Raw genomic sequence first — 16702 nt, 5'->3', positions numbered from 1 at the left:
CAGATTTGGATCTATGCCTTTAACAGCTCTGGGTTCATTTATTGTTTATTCAGTGAAAATAGGCTTCAATTTTGAGCGAGTTCAGTACTTGAATTAAAGTGATCAGTAATTGCTACAAGAAGAGGCAATTGAACTGTCTTTTTGGATAACAGCTATTGGTACAAATGCAAAATGCTTATTTTATATATGTTGCTGGTTCATTATCTGTTATTCAGGCAACATCAGTACCCATTTGAGGTTCATTTTTATTGTTTATCACCTTCATCACTCGCTATCAGTGCTTTATACCTGCATTGCCAGTCATGTGGCAGGAAAGTTCTGTCCCCTTTTTGCATCTTTAAGTAATATTAGTCTTGTATTTTTTTTGAAAATGCTCTTCGTTGCAGTTTAGTTGAATATTATTTCAGTCTGGCTCCAAGTTGGCCATTACCTTAGCATTATTTCCCACGTTAGAATGGATAGAAAGGTAAACAATCATTGACTCATGCTTTTTGATATGTGCCATTTTCGGCCTGTTCTGATGTGGTTACAGAGAATGGCATATTCTTGAAATCAGGCTTTTTCAAAGTGTGGCTTGTGCCCCGTGGGTGGGTGCTGGGAGGGTCACGGAGTGATTGGTTGCAGCATCCCCGCGGTGTTGCAGATCGCAGGAGAAGCACCCGATGGCCGCTACATGCATTTTTACTGAGAATTGCAGCTGAAAGAAATGAGGCTGTATGCAGTCTTCTGGCCAGAAGTGGCAGCAGTGAGCAGGTCACAAGTCCTGCACATTCACTTGACATCAAGCACCCTGTACATATGTGCTTTTGACGCTAAATCACAGGACAGCTTCTTCCATTTTCTAGCTACTGGCAAGCAAGGCAAGAAGACTGTGAAGATGGATTGTTTTCTTACAAGTGAGAGATGGCCACAGACATAAAAAAGGCAGTGTACCTACTGACCAGGATCTCTCTGCTGGAGAGAGCTTTTCAGGAGAGTCCAGGGCAGGATAGAGCAGTGCTACTGTTAGCTCTGTACAGAGCTCCAGGGTCTCTGGTTAACAGTCTACTTAACTCGAGAACAAACGAGTATAAAGATGATTTCTTGATGTAAGGTTTTGTCAATTGTGCCAGTGCAAATAAGAATGCAAAGCCCATGTGTTTTATATGCAGGGAAGTACTGATAAATGAGAGAAGTTTCAGATTCAGAAAGAGAAGTGGTGGGTGAAAAATTCCTTTTGTGGTTGAGACCCCAGATTCAGTTTATAACTTGCAGCTGACTTCAAACGAAAAGACTGCTGTATCAGACCCGTGATAGCACCGTAAAAACACGGCAAATGTCCATGAGGATGTCAGCATTCTGGAGTAGCATCTCCCAGGAGTATCCAATGCTGAGTAAAACAAGCATTTGTTGCTATTGCCCTTCAGGACACCCTACATGTACAAGGTTGGATTTTCCGTACTCACAGAACTGGCCGAAGTCTGCACCTGATATTTGCATTGTCCTCTGCTCCTGTGAATCTGATTGGAGTGAGATGGTGAGGACCAAGCAGTATCCCCTTTCGCATTAAAGGTAAGCAAACATGGCATGGGTCGTGAAGGTCGGCTGGAGTGGATCAGGAAGGTGAACCAACATATGTCCCGAAAGTCAGCCCTTTGCAAAAGTGAATCCAGGGAAAAAAAGTTTGAAAAACACTGCTCTAGACAGCCAGGCAATGAAGGATAGAGCTTTGCCGTCTCAAGTTTTTATTTACAGATACGCACATTAGAACCTAGTTTCAGTCTACTATATATAGCACAAATAAATTCTCACTATAGTAAAGTGCTGCCGTTCGTGACTTACTGACTCTATTTTCACTTAATCACACTTTGTATTTTGTACACTACATTGCCCATTGGGTGAGCAATATTCGCTTCTCCGCGATTTTTTCTCAGTCCCTTTTTCCCTGAGGAGACAGCAGCCATGTCAAAGCAGAGACTGACATGCTGACAGCTGAAGTGTGGCCTGAATGCAGGGATTGACCTAAAAATGTCCAAATGGCTAGAGGTGCAGTAGTAATGGCTCCATTCAACGTTAAAATTTCACCAGTGTATTGGGCAGAGGCTTACTCCTTCTTCGTATTCAGGCACTGCACCACAGTTTGCTGCAGAGCAACTGTCATATCAGGCTTGTCCAACATGTGGCCGCTGAACTGGATGCAATTTGCAAAGCCCCTCTATGCAGTCCCCGGAGCCAATTATCAAAATTCCTGAGATGAGTTTCAATGGCCGATCTTGCATGGAGCTGCTCCTCAAATCACAGGCCATTTCTCTTCCATGTTTGCTGCCAATAGCCTAGCAACAACAAATGAGGAACAAAACGTGTCTGATTGGAGAAGCAGTGTTTTTTGCCATTGTTGAGTGTGCTGAGGGCTGCAGTGCCAAGGGAAGCAAAGGTATGGAAGGGCTGGAGCCTGTGAAGCTAAGCAGCAGCCTAAACAGGGAGCTAGGTACATTGGCCAAGGGGAGAGAGCAGTTTTGGCGAGCCCAGGAGGGTGAGGCCTAATCCCTTCCATGGATTCCTTGTTCTCCTCCATAATCCCAGATTGCTGAAACAACCCCACTCTCCAACCCTCCCACCAACAGCACCTCCTCCAACAATTAGAAGGACAGTGCCACTGGTCAGCTTGGGAAAGCCTTTATTGCGAAAATCGACAGCTGCATATATCTGAAGCCTTGCTCATTCTGGAGCCCATATTTCACCCCAAGTTCCTCCAAACACGTGAATCTCCCCTCCAGAAACAGATCCTTCATCTCTTTTACCCCCTTCTCCCATCCCCAGAACCTCACCTACCTGGCTCAAACCATGATTCCATCTTATCAACCTGCCCTTAACTTGAACTGCTGTCACAATTGCCCCAGATCTTCAGCGTGGCTGCCACTACAGGATTACCCAAATACCTCCCGGGGCGAATGGTAGCTGCACCATTGCCAGCGCCCGCAACCCCAACACTTTTCAAGAACCAACCTCCACCCGCACACAAAGAGCCTCCATCTCCTTACTCCAACCCCGCACCTTCTCTGCATTTGCCGTCCAGTAATGGTGCAATAAGATTAGTCCCCCCCTCCCCCCACCTCCCCCCCTTCCCCCTCCCCCCTTCCCCCTTCCCCTCCCCCCCCCCCTCGCCCCTCCCCCCCCCCCCTCCCCCCCCCCCGATTGCCTCACCCTTTGGAGCACTGCCTTCCTTATCCTAGCTACCTTCCTTGCCCACACAAACAACGAGACAAGTCTATTTTCCCCTCAAAAGAATGACTGGCAAAAAGACCGGCAAACACTGGAACAAAAACAGGAAACGTGGCAAAATATAAATTTTACTGCCTGCACCCAGCCAGCCAATGACAAAGGGAGACTGTCCCATCTCCCAAAATCATCCTTCACCCTCTCCATCAGGCTCGTGAAATTTTGCTCACAAAGTCGTGTCCAGTCCTGCCGTTGTGATCCAAATTTCCTTAGCAACCCTAATATGTCCCTCATTGACGAGCCCGGGTCCGAAATGTACAGCAGCACATCATCCACATACAGAGCCACCCTATGCTCTACCCCTCCACCTCACTATCTCCCTTCATAAGTCTGAACCCCTCAGTACAAGAGCCAAAGGCTCAATCGCCAACGTGAACAGGAGGAGCGACTTCGACATCCCTGCCTCGTTCCCCAAAATATTGGGAGTACTCCAAATTCATGTCATTCGTTAGTACATACGCTGTCGCATCCTTGTACAACAATTTCACCCATGCCACAAACTTATGCCCAATCCCAAACTTCTCCAGCACTGCAAACAATAACTCAGCTCCACTCTGTCAAACACCTTCTCCTCATCCAAAGCCACCACCACTTCTAAGTCCCTTCCCTCCGCTGGAGAAAGCACCACATTCACCAGTCACCACACGTTCGAAGACAGCTGCCTGGCCTTGACGAACTCCGTCTGATCCTCCCCCACTACCTTCAGAAGACACTCCTCCAGCCTCACCGCCAACACCTTCACCAGTATCTTGCCACCACGTTCAGCAGAGAAATGGGCCACGGGATCCTTCTCCTTTTTAAGTAACAATAAAGTAGATGCCTGCCTCATTGTCTCCGGCAACCCTCCCTTAACCATCACATTCTCAAACATTTCCACCATCAGCAGCGCCAACATATCCTTGAACTTCTTATAAAACTCCTGCCTTGCCCTACTGCATCTTCCCTATTGCTGCCTTCACTTCCTCCACCCCCATTGGTTCCGCCAACCTCCTCTCCCACCTCTGGACACACCAGTCGCTCCAGAAACTCCCTCATTTTCAACTCATCCTCTGGCGGCTCCAACGTGTAGAAACCCATATAAAAGTCCTCAAACACCTTATTCACCTGCTCCGGCACCACCACTAACCCACCCATTTCATCTCTTATCTGCACAATCTCCCTCACTGCTGCCTGGTAATGGAGTGGCTCGCCAGCAATTGACTGGCCTCTCACCATACTCATACACAACGCCCCATCCTCGCCTCAACTGCTGAACCGCCCTCCCCATGGACATGAGATCAAATTTTGCCTGCAACTCCTTCCTCCTCACCAAAGACCCCGGCTCCGGGTCCTCTGCATATCTTCCATCAACGTCCAAAATCTCCTCTATCAGCCACTTCCGCTCCTCCCTCTCCACCTTCATCTTGAATGAGATGACCTCACCCTCACTGCCGTCTTCAACGCCTCCCAAACCACCAATGGTGAGACCTCCCCATTTTGGTTAAACTCTGCATACTTCTCAATCACCATTCCCGTTTTAATGCAAAAATTTAGGTCGGCTGACAAGCCCACATCTCGCCTCCATAGCAGCCTCTAGACCAGATCCTCCCCCAAGACCACATTCACCCAGTGCGGAGCATGGTCCGAAATCACAGTCGCCGAATACTCTGCCTTCTTCACCCCAGCTAGCAGTGCCTTCCCCACCACAAAAAAAATGATTCTCGAGTACACCATATGCACGAAGAACAAATACTCCCTATCCCACGGGTGCAAAAACCTCCATGGATCCACCCCTCCCATCACCGTCATAAGCCCGGCCAACACCTTCGCCACCCTCGAAGGGACCAGTGAGCACGTACGGGATCTGTCTGATGTCGGGTCCAACACCATATTCCAGGATCCCCCCAATATCAACTGGTGAGTATCCAGATCTGCTATGGCTGCTAACATCTTCTTCACAAACCCACCGTAATCCCAGTTTGGGGCATATACATGCTGAGCAACACCACAAGCCTCCCTTCCAACGAACCCATCACTTATCACGTACCTGCCGCCCTGGTCCACCACCATCTGGAACATCACCCGTTTACCCACCAGTATCGCCATCCCCCAGGATCTACTCTTGAAGCCGAACACCTGATTCACCCAGCCCTTCCTTAGCCTCTCCTGGCATTTCACCCTCAGATGGGTCAACTGAAACAACGCCTCGTACACTTTTAGCCCCTTTAAATACGAGAAAACTGTGCTCTTCACCGGTCCCCAACCCTCTCATGTTCTGCATCACCAGTCTGACCAGGAGTCTCTCGCCTCCCCTCACCCCTCCTACCTACCATAACCATCCTCCCGGGACCCACCTAGCAGGCAGGACTCAGCCCCAGTCACCATCACCTCCCCTCCCCTTCTCAGCAAAGCCCCTACCTCTTCCTCTTGAAAACACATCACCCAGTAGTGTCCTCATCCCCCCCCCCCCCCCCCCCCCCCCCCCCCCCCCCCACCATTCACACAACCCAGGCCCATTGAAAACTGCCCATCTGGGGGGCACGGTAGCACATTGGTTAGCACAGTTGCTTCACAGCTCCAGTCCCAGGTTCGATTCCCGACTTGGGAGTCCTATCTGGGCGGAGTTTGCACTTTCTCCCCACGTCTGTGTGGGTTTCCTCTGGATGCTCCGGTTTCCTCTCACAGTCCAAAGATGTGCCAGTTAGTGGATTGGCCATGATAAATTGTCCTAAGTGTCCAAAAAAGAGGTTGGGTTGGGTAGGGTACGGGAAAAGGGTGGAGGTGTGGGCTTATGTAGGGTGCACTTTCCAAGGGCCGGTGTACACTTGATGGACCAAATGGCCTCCTTCTGTACTGTAAATTCTATGATACAGTACTAAAGCCCGGGGCCCCTTTCCCCCACCTCGCTCCTGTTCACTAGCCAACATTATGTTTGTTAGTGCGTCGACCCCTGCCAGAGCACTCTCCGCTACATTAAGAAAAACATACCAACTCCAATGCCCCCACACCCACCTCTTCCAAACTCCACGCACCCTATGTCCTAACAAACCCCAACAACTATAAATCCCAATCCACCCCGGCCCAAACCCCTATTACACAAAAATATTAACCGTAACACCCATACAAAGAAGGAACATAAATAAGAACAAGGTAAAACTCAGTTAGAAACCATCAAAGTCTAAATTCAGTCAAGTCCCAGGCCTCCTGCCTTCACAAATGCCTCCACCTCCTTCTTGAAGTAATAGCCCCTGCCATTGTACGTGACCCGCAGCTTTGCCGGGCAGACCACAACCAATCCGCACATTGCACTTGTACAGCGCCGCCTTTCCTCGACCAAAAGCTGCCTGTCTCCTTGCCAGTTCCATCTTCAAGTTCTTATATATGCTTCACCCACCTCAACACCTTCTTGTTCACTTGGAAATTCTGAAACCTGACAATCACAGCTCTCGGTGATTCATTTGTTCTCGGTTTTGGCCAGAGCGACCGGTGGACTCTCTCCAATTCATACTGGGAGGGATCCTCACCCTCCCTCATCAATATTCTAACATATCGACAAAGTATTCTGTAGGCTTCCGGCCCTCCACCCCCTCAGGTACACCCACGATCCTTTTCATAACCTGCTCTCAAGGCCTTATACCTTGGCTCTCAGCCCTGTGTTAATCTCTGCCACCCTCCACACCTCCTCATCCATCAAGGTGAACTGGTCGCTGTGCTGCGACAATGCCTCCTCCACCCCCTTAATTTTCTCCCCCTGCTCCTGCATCCGTGGATGTTCGCACCAACTCATCTCTCATCGGGGAAACGGTCTCACCTGCCCAAACCTTAAGCGAGGTCATCATCTCTATTTGATGCCTTTCAAATGCTTCAAAAATAACCACTCAAACTGTCCAACCATTACTTCATCCACCTTCTTCACCGTGATGGACGCGGCCCCACCTGACTGGCTCTCCCGCCATCTTTCCTCCCACTGCACCCCTCACCCAGCTTGGCGGTGGACCTTCGCTCACTACCTTTTTCTCTGGATTCTTCTTTCCGGTTTTTGACATTCTATAAGTTCCCCAGACCTTCCCACAACTTTGTTTTTAATAAATTTACAGTACCCAATTCATTTTTTCCAATTAAGGGGCAATTTACTGTGGCCAATCACCTGGCCTGCACATCTTCGGATTGTGAGGGCGAAACCCACGCAGACACGGGGAAAATGTGCAAACTCCACATGGACAGTGACCCAGAGCCGGGATCGAACCTGGGAGGTTGGCGTTGTGAGTCAGCTGTGCTAACCACTCCATCACAATACTGCCCCACCTTCCCACAACTTCTGACAAAAGTATTTTCCCCCAATACTCAGTGTAAAGGGCTAAAAAAGATTGCTCTAGCACGAGCCACCAAACATGCAACCTGCACCTACATGCTGTAACCAGAGTCTCGTGATTCATGCACTTAATTAACCTAGAGTATTGCAATCCTGTTTGTGTGTATATGTTTTTACTTTAATTTCATAAATAATCTTTAATAATTGTTACACGACGACTGGGCTGGTTATTTCACTGGGGTTTCACGTGGCTTTGCACACCATTCCAAAAACAAAACTATCCACCTCCACAAAACGGTTTTCCAAGTTGGGATACCCTCTATCTTCAGCGTGGTTTGTGACAGTCACTCATTATAGAATTCCCCTTCCATTTCTATTGCAACAGGTTTCCACTAGGAAATATATCTGGGCTCAAAACCTCCTTCAAAAAAAGTTATTTAAACTGTAACTGCAAGTTATTTAGCACTCTTTCTTTCGGACCACTCTTGTCCTTGTCCATGAGTATTCTAAAACTTACAGAATTGTGATCACTATTCCCAAAGTAATCACCGACTGAAAGCAATTATGTGTACTTTAGTTTCCTCTGGCCTTATATACAAAAATGTAGCTACCACTGAAATCATGAAAAGTGAAATTCTCATCATGAATATTTCTTCTGTCATGCATGAGGTCACTGGGTTTCAATTCTTATGAAAAAATTCTGAGTGGTGAAATATAGGGCGGAATTTATGTCTGATCATGCCGGCGGGCTATTCCGGTTCCACTGACGGCGCACAGGTTTCCCGGCGGCGAGGGGTGCAGTCAATGGGAAATTGCGTTGACAACGGCAGGACCAGAAAATCCCTTTGGTGTGCCGCCTGTGCCATCGAAAAACACCCAGCAGGTTGCATGGTAAATCCTGCCCATAATTTCAAAACAGTATGGGCCACACCCCAGCTATTAAATTCCATCCATGGACTTTCGCGATCCTCAAAGTTTGTGCGCAGAACAAAGCTTCATTCATTGCCAAACAGGATTATTACATTTAGAGATGATCTCAGTATTCTGTGGTTATCCAATACTGTGCATGATCACTCACGTACCCTTGAACCAAAGAAAATCAGTACCTCGATGAATCATTTGTTAAAATAATCAGTTTCCACTGTAAAGTGGCTGTGGCTGTCTCTGGCCTTCTGCTTTCAACTCCGAGAGGGAATAGCTTCCATTTTACTTTTGAATTAATGAGCTTTGCACATTTTACACAGACAGTATAAAAATCAGCATATTACTCACACAGTGAAAAACAAAGAATAGTGGAATCAATTTACAGGCATATTTCAGTCCTTATATTCAAGTTATATATTCTCACTTTTAAAACATTTTATGTGAATTTTCCAATACTCCAGATCACAAACCAATTAATAAATTTGCTACGTTTTGCTGTAGCATGGGCTTCCAAAATGCAAAATGAGGTTCTCTCTCAAATGTGTTAAGCTTGGTTGAGCTCCAAGACTGACTAAGGAACTCAGGCCTGTGCGGTGCTATTTACACAACTTGAATAGGACTACTAGCTTTGTTTAATTGACGTTTAAATAACTTGTTGTCAGTTAATAAAGAACAAAGAAACTTACAGCACAGGAACAGGCCCTTCGGCTCTCCCAGCCTGCGCCGATCCAGATCCTTTATCTAAACCTGTCTCCTATTTTCCAAGGTCTACTTCCCTCTGTTCCCGCCCGTTCCTATACCCGTTTAGATGCTTCTTAAATGATCCTATCGTGCCTGCCTCTACCACCTCCGCTGGTAAAGCGTTCCAGGCACCCACCACCCTCTGCGTAAAAACCTTTCCACGCACATCTCCCTTAAACTTTCCCCCTCTCACTTTGAAATTGTGACCCCTTGTAACTGGCACCCCCACTCTTGGAAAAAGCTTGTTGCTATCCACCCTGTCTATACCTCTCATAATTTTGTAGACCTCAATCAGGTCCCCCCTCAACCTCCGTCTTTCCAATGAAAACAATCCCAATCTACTCAACATTTCTTCATAGCTAGCCCCCTCCATACCAGGCAACATCCTGGTGAACCTCCTCTGCACCCTCTACAAAGCATCCACATCCTTCTGATGATGTGGCGACCAGAACTGCACGCAGTATTCCAAATGTGGCCTAACCAAAGTCCTATACAACTGTAACATGACCTGCCGACTCTTGCACTCAATACCCCGTCCGATGAAGGCAAGCATGCTGTATGCCTTCTTGACCACTCTATCAACCTGCGTTGCCACCTTCAGGGTACAATGGACCTAACTCCCAGATCTCTCTCTACATCAATTTTCCCCAGGACCCTTCCATTGACCATATAGTCCGCTCTTGAATTTGATCTTCCAAAATGCATCACCTCGCATTTGCCTGGATTGAACTCCATCTGCCACTTCTCTGCCCAACTCTCCAATCTATCTATATTTTGTTGTATTCTCTGACAGTCCTCCTCGCTATCTGCAACTCCACCAATCTTTGTATCATCTGCAAACTTGCTTATCAGACCACCTATACCTTCCTCCAGGTCATTTATGTAGATCACAAACAACAGTGGTCTGAGCACGGATCTCTGTGGAACACCGCTAGTCACCCTTCTCCATTTTGAGACACTCCCTTCCACCACTACTCTCTGTCTCCTGTTACCGAGCCAGTTCTTTATCCATCTAGCTAGTACACCCTGAACCCCATACGACTTCACTTTTTCCATCAACCTGCCATGGGAAACCTTATCAAACGCCTTACTAAAGTCCATGTATATGACATCTACAGCCCTTCCCTCATCAATTAACTTTGTCACTTCCTCAAAGAATTCTATTAGGTTTGTAAGGCATGATCTTCGCTGCACAAAACCATGCTGCCTATCACTGATAAGTCAATTTTCTTCCATATGTGAATAAATCCTATCCCTCAGTATCTTCTCCAACAGTTTGCCTACCACTGACGTCAAGCTCACAGGTCTATAATTCCCTGGATTTTCCCTGCTACCCTTCTTAAACAAAGGGACAACCGTAGCAATTCTCCAGTCCTCCGGGACCTCACCCATGCTCAAGGATGCTGTAAAGATATCTGTTAAGGCCCCAGCTATTTCGACCCTCGCTTCCCTCAGTAACCTGGGATAGATTCCATCCTGTCCTGGGGACTTGTTCACCTTAATGTCTTTTAGAATATCCAAAATTTCCCCCTTCCGTATGACAACTTGACCTAGAGTATTTAAACATCCATCCCTAGCCTCAACATCCGTCATGTCCCTCTCCTTGTTGAATACCGATGCAAAGTACTCATTAAGAATCTCACCCATTTCCTCTGACTCTACACATAAATTCCCTCTTTTGTCTTTGAATGGGCCAATCCTTTCTCTAGTTACCCTCTTGCTCCTTATATACGAATAAAAGGCTTTGGGATTTTCCTTAACCCTGTTAGCCAAAGATATTTCATGACCCCTTTTAGCCCTCTTTATTGCGCGTTTGGGAGATTCGTCCTACTTTCCCGATATTCCTCCAAAGCTTCATCAGTTTTGAGTTGTCTCGATTCCTTTTTCATCTTAGCTAGTCTCACAATTTCACCCGTCATCCATGTTTCCCTAATCTTGCCATTTCTATCTCTCATTTTCACAGGGACATGTCTGTCCTGCACTCTAATCAACCTTTCCTTAAAAGACTCCCACATTTCAAATGTGGATTTACCCTTAAACAGCTGCTCCCAATCCACATTCCCTAGCTCCTGCCAAATTTTGTTATACTCTGCCTTTCCCCAATTTAGCACTCTTCCTTTCGGACCACTCTTGTCCTTGTCCATGAGTATTCTAAAACTTACAGAATTGTGATCGCTATTCCCAAAGTAATCACCGACTGAAACATCAACCACCTGGCTGGAATCATTCCCCAATACCAGGTCCAGTATGGCCCCCTCCTGAGTTGGGCTATTTACATACTGCTCTAAAAAAACTCTGCTGGATGCTCCTTACAAACTCTGCTCCATCTACACCTCCAACACTACACGAATCCCATTCAATGTTGAGGAAGTTAAAATCGCCCATCACAACCACCCTATAGCTGCGACATTTTTCTAAAATCTGTGCATATTTGTACCTCTACATGCTTGCTTCTGGGAGGCCTGTAGTAAAGTCCCAACAATGTTACTGCACCCTTCCTATTTCTTAGCTCCATCCATATTGCCTCAGTGCTCGAATCCTCCATCATGCCCTCCTTAATCACAGCTGTGATATCATCTCTGACGAGTAATGCAACTCCTCCACCCCTTCTACCTCCCTCTCTATACCTCCTGAAGCATCTATACCCTGGGATATTCAATTGCCAGTCCTGCCCTTCCCTCAACCAAGTCTCAGTAATACCAGTAACATCATATTCCCATGATGTGGAGATGCCGGCGTTGGACTGGGGTGAGCACAGTAAGAAGTCTTACAACACCAGGTTAAAGTCCAACAGGTTTGTTTCAAACACGAGCTTTCGGAGCACGGCTCCTTCTTCAGGTGAATGGAAAGGCTTGTTCCAGAAATGTTTATATAGACACAGTCAGAGATGCCCCGGAATGCGAGCACCTGCAGGCAATCAAATCATCAAAGATGCAGAGAGAGAGGTAACTCCAGGTTAAAGAGGTGTGAATTGTCCCAAGCCAGTTCAGTCGGTAGGCCTCTGCAAGTCCAGGCTTGTTGGTGGGGGCCGAATGTAATGCGACATGAATCCCAGATCCCGGTTGAGTCCGCATTCATGCGTGCGGAACTTAGCTATAAGTTTTTGCTCAGCAATTTTGCATTGTCGCGTCTCCTGAAGGCCTCCTTGTAGAATGCTGACCCGGAGATCAGAGGCTGAATGTCCTTGACTGCTGAAGTCCCAGGTATTGATCCAAGCCCTAAGTTCATCTACCTTACCTGCTACACTTCTAATGCACCTCAGACCACCTGTCCCTTTGCGTTCATCAACTCTTCCCTGTCTACTCTTCCCCCTAGTCACATTGAGTTCATTATCTCGTACCTTACTGGTGTTAGTTGCTGCTTCTTTACTGACCTCTAACCTCCTAATCCGGTTTCCATTCCCCTGCCACATTAGTTTAAACCTCCCTAACAGTGTTAGCAAAAGCACCGCCTAGGACATTGGTTCCAGTCCTGCCCAGGTGTAGACCATCCGGTTTGTAATGGTCCTGCCACCCCCAGAACCGGTTCCAATCTCCTAAAAATCTGAATCCCTCCCTCCTGCACCATCTCTCAAGCCACATATTCATTCTGACTATTCTTGAGCTTCTACTCTGACTGTCCCGTGACACTGGTAGCAATCCTGAGATTACTACCTTTGAGGTCCTACTTTTTAAACTTATCTCCTTACTCCCTAAATTCTGATTGTAGGACCACATCACTTTTTTTACCTATATTGTTGGTGCCTATATGCACCACGACAACTGGCTGTTCACCCTCCCCCTTCAGTATGTCCTGCAGCCGATCGGAGACATCCCTGACCCGAGCACCCGGGAGGCAACATACCATTCGGGAGTCTGGTTTTCGACCACAGAAACGCCTGTCTACTCCCCTTGCAATTGAATCCCCTATGACTATAGCCCTGCCAGTCTTTTTCCCGCCCTTCTGTGCAGCAGAGCCAGCCACGGCGCCATGAGCCTGGCTACTACTGCCTTCCCCTGATGAGTCATCTCCCCCCAACAGTATCCAAAATGGTATACCTGTTTTGGAGGGAGATGACCGCAGGGGACACCTGCACTGCCTTCCTGCTCTTTCTCTGCCTTTTGGTCACCCATTCCTTATCTCCCTCAGCAATCCTAACCTGCGGTGTGACCAAATCACTGAACGTGCTATCCACGACCTCCTCAGCATCGCGGATGCTCCAAAGTGAGTCCACCCGCAGCTCCAGAGTCATCATGCGGTCGAACAGGCGCTTGCAGCTGGACACACTTCGCGCACAAGAAGAAGTCAGGGGCATCGGCCGCGTCCCTGAACTCCCACATTGAGCACGAGGAGCATAGAACGGGTCTGGGATCTCCTGCCATTTTTAGCATTTATCTTAACTGACTACAAACTATAATATCAAATAATTAATAAGTGACAGGAAAAAAAGACTTTACTTACCAACCACAATACTCACCAACACAGGAAGAGTTAAATTTCTCCCAGCTGCTGCTAACTGGAGCACTTTCCTTGCCAGGCAATCAGGTCACTGCTTTGCTGTGATGTCACCCTTCCAGGTAAGTTTTTAAAGTTTTAAAGAGGTAAACTTACCTTCCCAACAACCCCTTACCACTGCTCCCGCCGAGAATCTGAAGTCCGCTGCTCCTTATCAACAGTCTTTTTTTTTGGTTAGAGGAGGAGGGTGGGTGGGAGACACTACACGTGTAGTGTCTCGGGTTTAGCCGATGCCCAAATATATCAGTTCACTCACCTTCCCAGAGCGCAATTCGGCCGCTCCCACTCAGCTCCTCCCAAGCACTGAAACTGCAAGGTGTTTTTTCAATTAATGTTTGTTTGTACAAGTGGTGTTAAGACGATGGGACTTCCCAGTCTGTGTTTAATTGACAGATTTATGAGAATGTTAGAGGCCAATATTTTTGAATGTCCGATTTTCTTTTTACTTCATGAACATTTTGCTGATTGGATTTGGCAGTGTAACATGATTGAAGGTTGTGTACCTAGTGCACACTGGGTGATTAAATGGAGTGAACATGGGACATATGAGCAGGCATGGGGGTGTGGGGGTGCGTAAAGGGGAGTGGAGGGCCTAACACGTTGAAAATGTGTCTATTGCCACAGTTAGCAGAGGTGGCACTTGTAACTTGCCCACCTCGCCATCTGCCTGCCCCCATTGACGCCTGGGGATTTGGCAATCCTGACTGCAACCCATCCGCACCTCCTCGGGATGAAGATATAGTGACTGGGTACTGCCAGGACAGAGGTGGGATCATGGAGTCAGAAAAATTCCCGCCTCCTGGTTCTCACCTCAAAAACAAAAATCGAGCCCATTAAATTGGTGTCCTCTGGTTACAGATATTCTTCCCACTCTGAATGATTTCTCTGAATTCCCACTACTCTATGAAAAGCTCTCATAATTTTTAGCAGACGTATTAAATACCCTTTTTTTTTTTTTCTTCTTTAGGGAAATGATTCCAGCATCTCTAGTGTCTTCCTGAAGTCCACACCCCTGGTGCCACTGCAGTGAAGTTCCTCTACAACCACTGTAAGGGCTCAACAGCAATGCAGAGTCTGCCTGCTACCAAGAATCCTTTGTCGTAGGATTGGATCTTTGGGAGAAGCCAAACCATAGCTTTTATGGCAGTAGCTGCTGTAATTTGGTACGTCTTAATTTGCTAACACGAAAAGCTTTAGGATATTTATACCTTTCACACTCTGATTGAATAAGTGTGAGTGTGCGCCGAGGTTTAATGACTAATTTAATAAAGTTTACTTCTAACTTGAGCAAAGAATCCATGCTGACTCATCAGTTGCAATGGTTGTGAAGGATTTAGGTTATGGAAAATACTTTTCCAGATCTCAGACAGTTAAACAGGTTTCAGTTACTTTTTAATGGGGAAAGTTCAGATGTGTCACTCATAACTAAATATTTACCTCTGTCGTCGTGGGTCCTAGCCATTTAAGGCTTCCTAAATGAGTGTCTAGGAGTTTAAACTTTGAGAGTAATTCTTACACAGTATAATTTGAATCAAAGTAATTTTATTGTAAAAATACTCCCAATACATACATTCATAATTGCAGTTAAAAATACAAATTGATTAACAGTCCTATGTTATCTACACCGAGGGACGAGGCAGGGGTGTCCCTTGTTCCCCCTACTTTTTGCGCTGGCAATTGCGCTGAGGGAGTCGAGGAACTGGAGGGGGCTGGTGCGGGGTGGGGAGGAGCACCGAGTGTCGCTCTATGCGGATGACCTATTGTTGTATGTGGCGGACCCGGTGGGGGGAATGCCGGAGGTGATGAGGATTCTCTGGGAATTTGGGGACTTTTCGGGGTAAAAGCTCAACTTTGGGAAGAGCGAGCTGTTTATGGTACACCCGGGGAACCAGGAGGGGGGGATTGGTAGGCTCCCATTGAAAAGGGCGGAGAGGAGCTTTAGGTACTTGGGGGTGCAGGTGGCCAGGAGCTGGGGGGCCCTGCACAACCTTAACCTTATAAGGCTGGTGGAGCAAATGGGGGAGGAGTTTAAGAGGTGGGACATGTTGCCGCGGTCTCTGGCGGATAGGGTGCGGTCAGTCAAGATGACGGTGCTTCCGAGATTTCTGTTCCTGTTTCAGTGCCTCCCTATCCTTATCCCGAAGGCCTTTTTCAGACGCGTTAACAGGAGCATTACGGGGTTTGTCTGGGCACATGGGACCCCAAGGGTGAGGAGGGTGTTCTTGGAGCGGGGCAGGGATAGGGGGAGGCTGGCACTGCCCAACCTCTGTGGGTACTATTGGGCTGCCAATGCAGCGATGGTGCGTAAGTGGGTAATGGAGGGGGAGGGGGCAGCATGGAAGAGGATGGAGATGGCGTCCTGTGTGGGCACGAGCCTGGAGGCGCTGGTGACGGCGCCGCTGCCGTTCCCTCCAACGAGGTATACCACGAGCCCGGGGCAATGGAGGCGGCACGGGGGGGGGGGGAAGTGGGGGCCTCTATGGGATCCCCGAAACGCGGGAACCACCGGTTTGTTCCGGGGAGAATTGATGGCGGGTTCCTGAGTTGGCACAGGGCAGGTATCAGGAGGTTGGGGGACCTGTTTATAGACGGGAAGTTTGCGAGCCTGGGTGAGCTGGAGAGGAAGTTCGGGCTCCCCCCGGGGAACTCCTTTCGGTACATGCAGGTGAGGGCGTTTGTCAGGCGGCAGGTGGCGGGGTTCCCTCTGCTGCCGCTGCTCAGGGTCCAGGACAGGGTGCTCTCGGGGGTGCGGGTTGGAGAGGGGAGGATGTCGGCGGCATACCAAGTGATGCAGGAGATGGACGAGGCCTTGGTTGAGGAGTTGAAGGGTAAATGGGAGGAGGAACTGGGTGAGGAGACTGAGGAGAGGACGTGGGCCAACGCCCTGGGGAGGGTGAACTCCTCTTCTTGTGCGAGGCTTGGCCTCATACAGTTTAAGGTGCTGCACAGGGCTCACATGACCGGGACAAGGATGAGCCGGTTCTTTGGGAGTGA

At 48.0% G+C, this 16702-nt stretch overlaps 1 protein-coding gene across 11 annotated transcripts in view; it reads left to right on the top strand.

Annotated features, from left to right (window-relative positions):
* Positions 1-16702, top strand: part of LOC119976714 (RNA-binding protein 4B-like) — a 173057-nt gene that overhangs the window by 121329 nt on the left and 35026 nt on the right. For 4 of the 11 annotated variants that reach the window (XR_005462975.1, XR_005462974.1, XR_005462973.1 and 1 more), the window contains exons 3-4: positions 1407-1551; positions 14676-14756. Coding sequence is in view for 1 of the 11 variants with exons in the window: in XM_038817435.1 (XP_038673363.1) it covers positions 1407-1549 (143 nt within the window). In the remaining 10 variants the exon portion in view is untranslated. Of the gene's footprint in view, positions 1-1406; positions 1552-14675; positions 15004-16702 lie in introns of those variants that run through there. The other 7 variants (XR_005462971.1, XR_005462976.1, XR_005462978.1 and 4 more) reach the window with 4 other exon arrangements.

Source organism: Scyliorhinus canicula, chromosome 13 (genome assembly GCF_902713615.1).
Source record: "Scyliorhinus canicula chromosome 13, sScyCan1.1, whole genome shotgun sequence".
NCBI classification, from domain to species: Eukaryota; Metazoa; Chordata; class Chondrichthyes; order Carcharhiniformes; family Scyliorhinidae; genus Scyliorhinus; species Scyliorhinus canicula.
Note: the sequence above shows the minus strand (reverse complement) of the source record. Positions and strands in the feature narration are given on the sequence as shown.